This window comes from Oncorhynchus tshawytscha, linkage group LG11 (genome assembly GCF_018296145.1).
Source record: "Oncorhynchus tshawytscha isolate Ot180627B linkage group LG11, Otsh_v2.0, whole genome shotgun sequence".
Taxonomy (NCBI): domain Eukaryota; kingdom Metazoa; phylum Chordata; class Actinopteri; order Salmoniformes; family Salmonidae; genus Oncorhynchus; species Oncorhynchus tshawytscha.
Window position 1 is genome coordinate 2,045,329 of NC_056439.1, and position 12,963 is coordinate 2,058,291.

Genomic DNA, 12,963 nt, shown 5'->3' on the forward strand with positions numbered 1-12,963 from the left:
TGATATTGTTTCAACTCAGAGATGTGTGTGTGTGTGTGTGTGTGTGTGTGTGTGTGTGTGTGTGTGTGTGTGTGTTTGTTTGTTTGTGTACCACGCCTGCCAAAGTCCTATGCAGGCTTCCTGGAACCCTTTCTTTAGTTAACCTAAAGAGACTGGCTGTTTAGATGAATTATATAGACTATGTCAGTGTCCATTTAGCTTGAGTCAGGAAGGGGGGGGGGTTATGATTTCACTTTGTCGTCTTGGACCTTGGTGGTAACCGATGGTAACCAACAAGGACCCCTCGCAGCCCAGACGTTTGTTGTTTCTATACGCCTTAGTCAATCAAATTATGAATCACTGAACTCTCACTGCCAGAAAATGACCTCTGCATGTTACTGGGGGATGGAGGGATGTGAGTATGGGGTCTTTTTTCCCCCCCATTTGGTCTTGGGTTCTTTCCATGGAGTTAATTTAAGGGAAACGGTACTTCCTTAGTTTGTTTGATTCGCTCTGACGTTACTAAAGACTGCAATCAGGCCCATTTTGAGGCTTCAGAGCAGATAACATCAAGAAGAGAACGCAGGCAGCTACAGTAAAGGAGAAACAGACTCCATGGTGCTCCCATGGCTCAGAACTCCCATAAAGTGTGTTCAGTTCACATGCAAAAAGCACATAGGACTGTCTCCATGTAGTTTACGCTGCACACAACTGGATGCCTTTACCACAATAAAGGGCCTTTGCTAATCAATGTGTGACTATGAGATGTGTAACACACACACACACACACACACACAAATGAGGCTAAATTGTACAATTAGAGCAGGGTTCAAGTAAACCTCGGTTGTGATTTCAGCCTGTCTCAGTTCTTTTCCCCCTCTCCGCCACAGCTGGGGAAGTTGATTCTCCCACATATGAAAAGGTTTTGAGAGCAGGCATGTGAAATTAGAGGTAAGTAATGGTCTGAAAATACTAGACGAGGACAGGATGAGACAAGTACATTGATCAAAGCAATGAGGTTGCTATGGGCTTGTTACGTTGCATCAAACAGAAACTAAGCATGGACGTTGTCCCTCTTAACGAGGCATGTATGCCACTGGTAGTAAAGGGAAACAGCTACATCTCTGGGAGTATTACTTTAAATTACTGTATGTGTACATTATCAGAATATTACAAAGATAAACATCAAATGAGAAACCCTTTGCAGAAGACAGGACCATAATTCAAACCATTTTAAATGTTTCTAATTTCCCAGAAAAACAGTACATTTGTCTGTGCGATACATTTTGAAATATAAATTCCTGTTCCTCTAAACTCTTATTAAAAACACCACATAATGCAATAGTATTTCAACTTAATGAAATATTAAGTTGCCACGTAAGCTTGTTGCGTCATTTCCCGGATGGGATCAAATACCTACTTTTGAAAAATGACAGTTGAGTTTCAAAAGTAGGAAAAGGCTTCTTATTAACATTATATAACGCCGCAGGGCCTGGTGTTGATTTCATGAGGTGTTTAACGATGCACTCATTTTATTCAGTTCCACTTCAGCTGTTGTGTGAACATCAGCTGAATAAAACGGATAATTCACAACTTTCATTTGCTGTGAAACATTATTTTTTTTAAATGTACTATCACAATATCATTTCATTTACGTAGCTTTTTTTTCCCTCAATAGCTACTCGTCTTGATTATTTTTTCAAAACAACGATGGACTTAAAATGTACCAGCGCAACACGACCTCTTATAGCCCAACACGACCACTATTAGCCTAATCGTATATATGATCACATACCGTTTGAGTAGTATAGTTTTGTAGCCTCAATTTATGTTCCACATTTGTTGGCCAGTATATAACACTGGCAGCGGCCGTAAGGGAGAGGAGGCTCTCTATGTCTGGTCAAGCATGCAGCGGTAGGTAAAGGTGATTTATTTAGTGGTGGGATGCCGAGGGGTGACTCACGCGGGTTGACAATCTTCACATTGGAGTCGGGGTCCGGATGCTGTTTATGGATCACTTGAGTGCAGATCTGCTCGGTCAGGATCTACGGAGAAGGAGAGAGAGAAGAGACGAGGGGAGAAAAGAAAAGGGAGAAATAGAGGAGAGACATAAAAACTTTTATGTGAATCTATAGCTCATAGTAACAGCACCAAGAGGTACATGAGTTCCACATTGCAATTGCACAGTATTCAGTTCAACCAGGATCTGCACAGAAAAGGGAGAAATGAGATTTACATAAATACTTTTCTGCATCTACAGCTCATACTAACAGCACCAGGTAAGAGGTACATTGGGCCATACAGAAATCCACATATGTTCGTATGTGTTCACCAAGTCTTTACAAAAGAAATACGTAAAGAGAATCTCACAGTAACAGCAGAGGAGGAATACATGAAATTCCCCCAGTGTCTCCTGTCAATCCCATATATTTACAAGGTCAGATACAATGATTCCTGTGGAGTTTAATATAGTGTGCATTAATGTCCATCAAAAGTCTTGGTATGCCATTATAACATAGATACATTGACACAAATGACCATCATTTGAGTTAAGTTATTACCAATGGGTAATAATAGAACATCATGATTCAAAACAGACTGAAATGTTTTCAGAAGGGATATGCTATTCAGGTCCAGACAGAAGGAGAATAGCTAGAGCTGACGCAGGCCACAGGAAAACTAGAGTTTAACTACACGTTCTATACAACTTAATCAAACAAACTAGAAAAGTGTTAAATAACTCAGAAAACACACTTCTAATCTAAATAATGTGTTCTCAGAATTAATTCATGTGTAATCAGTGCACGTATAATTGAACTAATACAGTGGCGGAAATCATCAGCCAATGCAAATACAAAATGGAGGGCAGTTAGTATTAGGATTTATGGGGGAGGCAAAGAGAAAATAGCTTCGTATGTCAACTACTACATTTTCTTATAGACTCTCCTACACATACACGGCAAGGAAGAGACGAGAGAGGGACTAACTGACCTCGAAGAGCACGTTGTAGGTTGTCATGCTGAACTGGTTGGAGTGGAGCATCAGTCGCTCGTTGAGCAGGGAGAAGAGCCCGTGACCCAGCATGACCTCTGACTTCCTCCTGGAACAAAGGTCAAGGGTCAAACGGTCAGTGAGTATCCATTGACATCTGGTACCAGCGCATTGATCACTGTATCCACAGTGTATCGTGTTGCACTTAATTACATGCAAACATTTTACCTAGACAGTTAACTATCAATTCACAAAAGCATTACTTGGCACCATTGTATGGTATAGCAAGCAATGTTTCCAAAATGTTTGGGCAGTACATATTCCATTTTGGGCTGTCGGTCAAGGACTGGTTGAGGACAGACAAGGAAAATTCCCGAAGCCATAGGGTGAGTCACGGACTATGAATGTTTGTGAACCGCCGCTTGTGTAAGTTTACCAGTGCATCAGAACACATTTGAACACAGTTGAAAGACATGAAAAAAAGCAACCCTGCAGAGGCCTGTCAGGACCCTTCAAAGACAAGTATCCCTCAGAGCTTTCATCTCTGAGTATCACTCATCTGTAGATATTCTGGGATGATAAAGCTAGTATTAGTCAGACAGCAAAGAGTCTGACTGTCTCAGACTTTTTCTCTCAGGCCCCCCTTCCAGCATTAGGGAACATCCTCTACACACGCACGCATGCCCACGTCGATTTCTAAGGGCACAAGTACTGTTTACGACAAACTGTTCGGTCACCTCTTGTTGGTGGAGAGAAAATGTTGCAAATTTAAAGAGTATTTCCTGCAATTTGACTTTTTTTTAATGGGGTGCAGAGCAGGTTTAAAGCATGTCCAATGTGTTTTCATGTGATATTTCTGTGACTCAGACATTACAACAACATCTATGGGCTAAATAACCTAGATAAAAAATGTTAGCTGACATGGGCTGGACATTTCTGACGAGCTTGTGCATTCTACTATTCCAACTTTCAAGAGAAAGTTGGACTGTGTTACCGTAACAACAACAAAAAGAGTGAAATGTTTTTTTTTTGGGGGGGTGGCTGAGGATGAGGCTAGAGCTGAGGATGATGCTGGGGATGAGGATGACGCTGGGGGTGGGGAATATGTACTACCACTGATCAAAAGTTTGGGAGATCAAAAAGGAATCAGTAGAATTGGAAATAGAGCCTCAATGAGACCTGCACTGTGTTTCATCCTGGGTTGTTGTCTTTCGACACTGACATCTTAATTGGTCGCTAAACCAAAAGAGGCTTACGAGTGGCTAATTTGTTATCTAAAACACTTCTACACGACTAGAGGCAATTTACTCTCCAAAGAGAGAGAAATAGAAGGGGCTTTAATACCAGCTATTCATTTTACTATGGTACGCAGGCTGAACGAGGATTAGATATCGACCTCCACGTGAATGAGACCCTTTTCTCTGTAGATACTCATCTCCATGATGGGATTTGGCTCTTAGAAATATATAACTGAGGAGGCCATTTTGAATTGAAAACCCTTTTGGCTGCCTGAAGGTAAATTACTATAGAATAGGAATAATTACATCAATGACTGAGCCTAACTGAGTCCTTCTTTAATCTGGAACAAATGTGCTTTTAATGTTCAAGGCAGAATTGAGTGCTTTTATGTGACCAAACGTACGGACAATTCTTAATAATATCCTACAGACAAGAGTACAAGGTAAGTGACAGCAACATATTAGTTGTTCTTACTTAGCGGGCAAGTGTTTGAGGAAGTAGCCCAAGACTTTGAGTGCCTGAACTCTGATTCCTTCACTGTTGGAAGCCAGCAGCTTGTAAATGGCCCTGTACAGAAACAAAGAAAAACACACGAATAACAAATTTAACATATTTAAGCACATTTAACAGTTTCTCAAATTATAAAACCTAAAAGAGTGTATCAGAACCAAACATTTACAAAATCACTTCATGACAGATTATATCTGCTTTGTGAACCTACTATACAGGACATCTACTTGGGTCGTAAAATAGAGATGGTTGGAGCCTTTATGAGTGGCTAGTAAAATGACAAGGCACCCAAAATGCACGTCAGACAAAGATTTCCAGAAGCCTTTAAAATGGGCCTATATCAGACACCAGCCCAGACATGCATGGTTGACACACTACATTTCACCCCCTGTGACAGAGAATGCAAACAGGGTGACTAAATAAGCTACATAAATCTTGTGCGCCGTCGTCGCCGAATGTCAATAGTCCTGCAGATAAAGGATCAAATGAAGCCAGTAAACCATCTGTATTGGCCTCAGTGTCATCTGGCTTCATTTTGGCTTCATGAAACACAAACAGAACCACAAGGGCACATCTGAAATGGCAGCCTAGTCCCTTTATAGCCTCTGGTTAAAAGTAGTGCACTATTATACAGGAAATAGGGTACCGTCTCCGGCACTACAAATGTAACACGGTACCATTTCGACGGCACACACAAAGTAGGCTCGCATCACAGCGATCTTGTTCTCTGAGGCCGCAGGGCCTGTGGTGGAGTGTTCGCCACCAGTTGCCACGGGAGATGACGTGATAGTTACAGTACCGTCATAGAAGTCAAACGACTGGAACGGGCACTCCCATTGGAGCTCTGTGATGGGCGGCGGGTCATTCTATTCCTGAAGCTCACCGTACTCCGTTGCGCTGATCAAAGGCCTGCACCATGGAGCCGTGATGCTCCGACATCAGAGCCACCAGCAGCTGAAGCACATCCATTAGATTGTCGTCCTGGGAAAATAAATACAGTTGTACTGAATTGAATGAATCAGATCAGGGAGGAGGCCCTGTTGTTAGCATTTTTAGCAATATGATAAATAGCGTGTGTGCGCGCGCTAATGGGCTCGCAATTAGCATCGCCTTTCACTGTGGAGTCATGCAACCCAATGGGAGATGAATAGTGTGGCTAGTGGGTGTGCTGTTACGCCATGTATCATCATGAAGCAGACACCAAAACACACCCTACTGTACAGACACCCACATGGATGCAGAGTACCCACAAACACAGGCATTGACCATGTAAGTGCAATAATTAATACTGTTTATTTTCGCACTAATTATTGATTAATTGGTGACACACAACATCAAAGATCAAACCAGTTTCCATCTTGATTATCTACGGAAACAGATCATTAGTCGTTGATAACGAATGTTGACGGAATGAATAACACACGGAAACAAGGGAATTATCTGATGAATGAACAATCCACAGAAGACTGCAGAGCTCCTGAAGGAGAGCAGTTAATCCCCTTGTTCCTGCAGGGATCATTCCTGCTTGTTTTACAGCACCATCATTTCTCTATGCATCACTGCAGTGTAAACACAGAGGCTTCTGTGAGAGGGAGGGCTTGGTGAAACTGGGCAACGGTTAAAAAGAGCCTGGTCGGTTCCCCGGCACAGTGTGATTGGTCTGTCTATCTATAGCAGAGAGGAGAGAGGGTCTGGGAGGCCGGAGCTGTTGGCTTAGAGTGCCACCTAGTGGGCAGTTTTATACCTCAAAACTGTAAAGGAGCATCGAGTAAGGACGAACAGGAATTACTGGAGAGTGGACACTGCATGGTGCAGCTGCATACTCGTTTTAACAATAAAGTATCTATTGTATAAAAGTAGTGCACCGTATAGGACATGATATTTTGCATGATTTTTTAGTTGTCACCTCATGCATGGTGAGCAGGTAGTTGAGAATACTCTGAAGCTCATCTTCCTTCACTCCGTAATCCTGAAAATAGAGAGTACAGAATATAAATCTAACTTTTCACCGCTCATAGTTATTGGAGATTAACATTAGGTGCAAAAAGGCAAAATATATATATTATTTTGAATTTCAAACGAGATTCTGATTATATACACTTTATAAACTAACCTTCATTATGAGTTGTTTCACAAACAGCAGCAGAAAGGCTCTGAGAGAGTGGATCTCCTTCTGATTGGGTCTCGGACCGTCTACACACACGCACATACACGCAGAGATAAAGTCATTAGAGAAGGTCTGTTGTCAAAAATATGTTATTTAGGACGCGATGAATGTTTATTCTAGGTTTAGCAGACAACATAGAGGTACAAGAAGGACAGGAAACCACATTCTGCAGGGGACACAAAGGACTGGATGATGGATCCAGGTCCACACAGCACAAGCAGCGTGCTGCTCAACTTCCATGTCAACACTACAGCAACACTGGTCTAGGGGAGGAGAGGTACCCGTCTGTATCAGTGTGTGTAGATAAGTGTGTGTTAGTGGAAATATGAAAGAGTGCGGTGTGTGTGTGTGTGTGTGTGTGTAGGGAGGCATGTGTGTGTTCTCTTACCGAGGCCCTTGGGCGTGACTCCGCTGCGGTCCTGGGGGTTGACGACCCAGTAGTAGTACTTGAGCGTGTGCATGACCTGCAGTACCGTGCCCACCCTGCGGATGGCGTTGTAGATGGTCACCGTGCTGATGAACTCGGTGGACAGGTAGGTGTACAACACCAATTGCACCTGGGGGGTGCATGCACACACACACACACACACACACACACACACACGTAAGAACACATACAGCCGACTAACCGATGCCCCCGCACATTGACTCTGTACCGGTACCCCCTGTATATAGCCTCGCTATTGTTATTTTACTACAGCTCTTTAATTATTTGTTACTTCATATATTATTATTAAATATATATATTTTTTTACTTATCTATTTTTTTACTGAACACTTATTTTTCTTAAAACTGCATTGTTTGTTAAGGGCTTGTAAGTAAGCATTTCACTGTAAGGTCTACATTCAGCGCATGTGACAAACAACATTTGATATGAGGTGAAAAACCGAGCATGAGGTGAGGCAGAAATAAAATCCAATAGCCTAACCTACTGAATGGTGGGCTGTCGCTCTCATGTACTGGAGGAGAGACACAAGGACTAGAGTATGAAAGGATGATGATGGGATGGACAGAGATGGATGGGTGTGTGTGCGTGTGTGTGTTTGCCTGTCTACACGTCACATGTGTGTGTGCCTTCATGTGCCTACCTGCTTGCACAACTGTGTCCTTGACTGTGTGTCACCGTGCATGTGTGTGTCACCGTGCATGCGTCTACCTGCCTGCACATGTGTGTGTTCCTGTGCCAGTACCTCTCCTCTCTTACCTTGGCAGGGGCATGGATCCAGATGGCAGGGTTGAACAGGATGTGGTCACACAGCTGCTTGAGCAGCAGGACGCCGTTCTGCAGGTTGCTGAGGTAACGGGCGAAGGCCAGCACGATGTCCAGGACGGACCGAGTCACATGCACCTTGGAAGACTACAGAGGAGGGAGGAGAGGGAGGGAGCAGAGGACACCCACAGAGAGAAAGGGAATCAGGTTAACTCTGTGCCTAACAAGCCCACTGTAACCTCTAAATGCAGCTAAGCAATTAGAGCCTTAGATGTAAATAGACATTTTGAGTAACCTGTATACCTGACCACACACACTCGGACACAATCAACAAGCTACCAGATGTAGGGGCGTTTAGCGCTGGTCTCAGAACAGACAAATGCAGTATGGAATTGGAGGGCACAGCACTGAGGCTGAAGGACAGACAGCTCACTATCTGCTCCTCTCTGATGTAATGGACAGAGTGCTGGGAAATCATATTATCCACCTTTCAATTTCAGCACAGAACAGCAATTAGGACGGACGAGAGGAAGACTGCGGCGTGTGAATGTGTCTCTGGCGAGGGGGATGGTGGTGTGTGTATCACGTCTCTCACCTTCTCCAGGGTGTAACCGATGACCAGGAAGCCCTTGCAAGCCAGGACCTGCTCTTGCATAGCCACAGAGTTCTTCAGCAGCTCCATCACAAAGGACAGCAAAGTGCAACTGGGGGGGGAGAGAGAGAGCGAGAGAGTGGTTATCTGCTGAGTAAGGCTTGCCCCTTACAGGGTATATCCTATAGTAATGGCTAATATAATGAGGGTGTCACCATTCTACCATTCTGCTGTGAGAACACAATCTATGCAACACCTTCCCCTTGAGGGCAGACAAAAGCCACAAAGCCATGATTGAGAACATCACTGAAGGACTAGGGCACTAATATTCACAACTGGTATCCAGGTTTAGTGAGTAGGACAAGACAACATCACTGAAGGACTAGGGCACTAATATTCACAACTGGTATCCAGGTTTAGTCAGTAGGACAAGACAACATCACTCAAGGACTAGGGCACTAATATTCACAACTGGTATCCAGGTTTAGTGAGTAGGACAAGGCAACATCACTCAAGGACTAGGGCACTAATATTCACAACTGGTATCCAGGTTTAGTGAGTAGGACAAGACAACATCACTGAAGGACTAGGGCACTAATATTCACAACTGGTATCCAGGTTTAGTCAGTAGGACAAGACAACATCACTCAAGGACTAGGGCACTAATATTCACAACTGGTATCCAGGTTTAGTGAGTAGGACAAGGCAACATCACTCAAGGACTAGGGCACTAATATTCACAACTGGTATCCAGGTTTAGTGAGTAGGACAAGGCAACATCACTCAAGGACTAGGGCACTATTATTCACAACTGGTATCCAGGTTTAGTGAGTAGGACAAGGCAACATCACTCAAGGACTAGGGCACTAATATTCACAACTGGTATCCAGGTTTAGTGAGTAGGACAAGGCAACATCACTCAAGGACTAGGGCACTAATATTCACAACTGGTATCCAGGTTTAGTGAGTAGGACAAGGCAACATCACTCAAGGACTAGGGCACTAATATTCACAACTGGTATCCAGGTTTAGTGAGTAGGACAAGGCAACATCACTCAAGGACTAGGGCACTAATATTCACAACTGGTATCCAGGTTTAGTGAGTAGGACAAGGCAACATCACTCAAGGACTAGGGCACTAATATTCACAACTGGTATCCAGGTTTAGTGAGTAGGACAAGGCAACATCACTCAAGGACTAGGGCACTAATATTCACAACTGGTATCCAGGTTTAGTGAGTAGGACAAGGCAACATCACTCAAGGACTAGGGCACTAATATTCACAACTGGTATCCAGGTTTAGTGAGTAGGACAAGACAACATCACTCAAGGACTAGGGCACTAATATTCACAACTGGTATCCAGGTTTAGTGAGTAGGACAAGGCAACATCACTCAAGGACTAGGGCACTAATATTCACAACTGGTATCCAGGTTTAGTGAGTAGGACAAGGCAACATCACTCAAGGACTAGGGCACTAATATTCACAACTGGTATCCAGGTTTAGTGAGTAGGACAAGGCAACATCACTCAAGGACTAGGGCACTAATATTCACAACTGGTATCCAGGTTTAGTGAGTAGGACAAGGCAACATCACTCAAGGACTAGGGCACTAATATTCACAACTGGTATCCAGGTTTAGTGAGTAGGACAAGGCAACATCACTCAAGGACTAGGGCACTAATATTCACAACTGGTATCCAGGTTTAGTGAGTAGGACAAGGCAACATCACTCAAGGACTAGGGCACTAATATTCACAACTGGTATCCAGGTTTAGTGAGTAGGACAAGGCAACATCACTGAAGGACTAGGGCACTAATATTCACAACTGGTATCCAGGTTTAGTGAGTAGGACAAGGCAACCTTATGATTGCCATTTGCGCTGCCATCATGCATGGTTGAATCCATTGAATGAACAAAACAACTTCTACTTAGTGAAAAGCAAAATACTCCAGACTGCAGGGCGAGTTCAAACACCGCCCCCATCAACACAATGCACTTTCTCCCACATGGCTACGCACGGATGTGTACAGTATTTTAAAAGAACTAAATAAAGTCAATCAATCGACGAATAGAAAAAGACAGTAGTCCACTACCAGACAGAGGTGTCCAGTTCATCGCTGGTGTGCTGGAGGTGATCCAGCTGTGCAAACAGGGGGAAGAGGACCTGCACTCCCCCGATGGAGTGGATGGCACTCTGGACCGAGTGGGTCACCACAGCCTTCACATCCTGAAGAAGGGAGGAATACATACACAAGGATCAGGGGTAGAAATACGGTAGAATCAGAACCCTATCAGAACCCTATGGACTGGAGACAAAGGCTGGGTCTTGTCGGTCTGCTTCTGCTTTCGTCTCAGGTGGAAAACAACGCGGATTGGAGGCGGTGTCACATTTCTCCCTTGTACACCTGGTGTGGTGTTGAAAAACACAGTATAACGCCTCTGAACATCTGTCTCCTTTACAGCACAATTACACCTGTCGCTAACGGTGACGGGCTGAGTGGCGGGCGCGTTACCTCGACGTTGAGTTAGTCTCCGAGGCAACATGGCTCAGGTGTCTAGTCTGTTTACCCTGATGAGGGTTTTGCTAAATGAGTTCTGTGGATAGAATATTTTCGTAGTTTCTTACGGTCAGATCCCACAGCAGCTAAATGTGCTATTATGAGCAAGGCCCTTCTCCTCGTGTGTTTACGGTTCCATCTACCAACTAAACAAGCCAATAGTCATTGTGAACACATACGTAGAGGACACTAAGCTACAGACACACGTCCATGAATGGAATACTAACAATGTGCTAACAATAGACGATGGGGTTTGTGTGTGTGTGTGTGTGTGTGTGTGTGTGTGTGTGTGTGTGTGCGCGTGCGTGTACAAACATACAGGCCGAGCTGCCTCAGAAAGACAAAGGAGCTCATGCGTTGACTAAACGCGCTGAGAGGCTCAGAGACAAAACTCAATTACAGTGAGAGACAATAGGAGAATTCAAAGTAATTAAATAAAAATGACAGCTGTGTGTGTGTGTGTGTGTGTGTGTGTGTGTGTGTGTGTGTGTGCTTCCTAATGTGCATTTAAATCAGGCCTGCAGGCGACCTTCTGCGATAAAGAAAGTAAAAAATATGGATTTGAATGAGAGTTGGAGAGAAATACATTTGTGAAGCACTTTCATTACAGTACTTGTCATCTAGTTGTTGCTACCTGGAACTTACATGGTAACAAGTAGCCACCAGAATGTGCCAATTTACTTGACCTCATAAATAAATTAACTCATCATCCTCAGTAACTACAAGGACAAATAAAGTATTGTATAATATAATAAAGTGCTTAAAGAAAACTCAGGAAACACCACCTTGGTTCAATATAGAAATGACTGGTTGTGAGATCTAATTGTGTAATAGAACAGGGTAGTGTTCTGTTCCCAGCCTGCTAGCCAGCCAGGTGCAGAGTGGTTCATTCTCACCTCTATCTTAAAGGAACAATCCACCCTTTCATTTACAGTGTTAAATAACACCACAATGTGAGAACAATGTTTTTTGTGAACAAATGTTTCATTTTAGCGTTATAATAAGGTTGGTAGCAACATGGAAAATCATTGTGGAAGTCTGTTGTAGCTCAAGTTTACGACAAAATCCACAATGCAATGCTCTCTATGGGCTGGCTGGATAGCTTGCTAGCAAACGTAGCTGCACACTATAATACCAAACACAAAAATCAGCATGTGAAGTAGCTAGTTTGCTGTAAAATCCCCTAAACAAACTGCACTATCAATGTAGGAGACTACAACCTCACTATGTTCAACCTGCAGATCAATGTCAAATCAAATTCTATTTGTCACATACACGTGTTTATCACAAGTTATTGTGGGTGTAGCGAAATGCTTGTGTTTCTAGCTCCAACTGTGCAGTAATATTGAACAAGTAATATCTAACCATTTCAAAAACAATACACACAAATCTACAGTAAAGGAATGGAATTAAGAATATATAAATATTTGGATGAGCAATGTCAGAGCGGCATAGAATAAGACACAGTAGAATAGGATAGAATACAGTACATTCATAACAGATGGGGAATGTCAGAGCGGCATAGACTAAGATACAGTAGAATAGGATAGAATACAGTACATACATAACAGATGGGGAATGTCAGAGCGGCATAGACTAAGACACAGTAGAATAGGATAGAATACAGTACATACATAACAGATGGGGAATGTCAGAGCGGCATAGACTAAGACACAGTAGAATAGGATAGAATACAGTACATTCATAACA

At 43.2% G+C, this 12,963-nt stretch overlaps 1 protein-coding gene across 4 annotated transcripts in view; it reads right to left on the reverse strand.

The window, feature by feature from the left end:
- Positions 1 to 12,963, reverse strand: part of LOC112237328 (lipopolysaccharide-responsive and beige-like anchor protein) — a 338,807-nt gene that overhangs the window by 255,471 nt on the left and 70,373 nt on the right. For all 4 annotated transcript variants that reach the window (XM_042329672.1, XM_042329673.1, XM_042329670.1 and 1 more), the window contains exons 11-20: positions 10,789 to 10,922; positions 8,693 to 8,801; positions 8,092 to 8,244; positions 7,275 to 7,443; positions 6,833 to 6,912; positions 6,626 to 6,688; positions 5,603 to 5,700; positions 4,684 to 4,776; positions 2,971 to 3,079; positions 1,943 to 2,024 (exon numbers count right to left, since the gene is read on the reverse strand). In XM_042329672.1, coding sequence (XP_042185606.1) covers positions 1,943 to 2,024; positions 2,971 to 3,079; positions 4,684 to 4,776; positions 5,603 to 5,700; positions 6,626 to 6,688; positions 6,833 to 6,912; positions 7,275 to 7,443; positions 8,092 to 8,244; positions 8,693 to 8,801; positions 10,789 to 10,922 — 1,090 coding nt within the window. The remainder of the gene's footprint in view (positions 1 to 1,942; positions 2,025 to 2,970; positions 3,080 to 4,683; positions 4,777 to 5,602; positions 5,701 to 6,625; positions 6,689 to 6,832; positions 6,913 to 7,274; positions 7,444 to 8,091; positions 8,245 to 8,692; positions 8,802 to 10,788; positions 10,923 to 12,963) is intronic.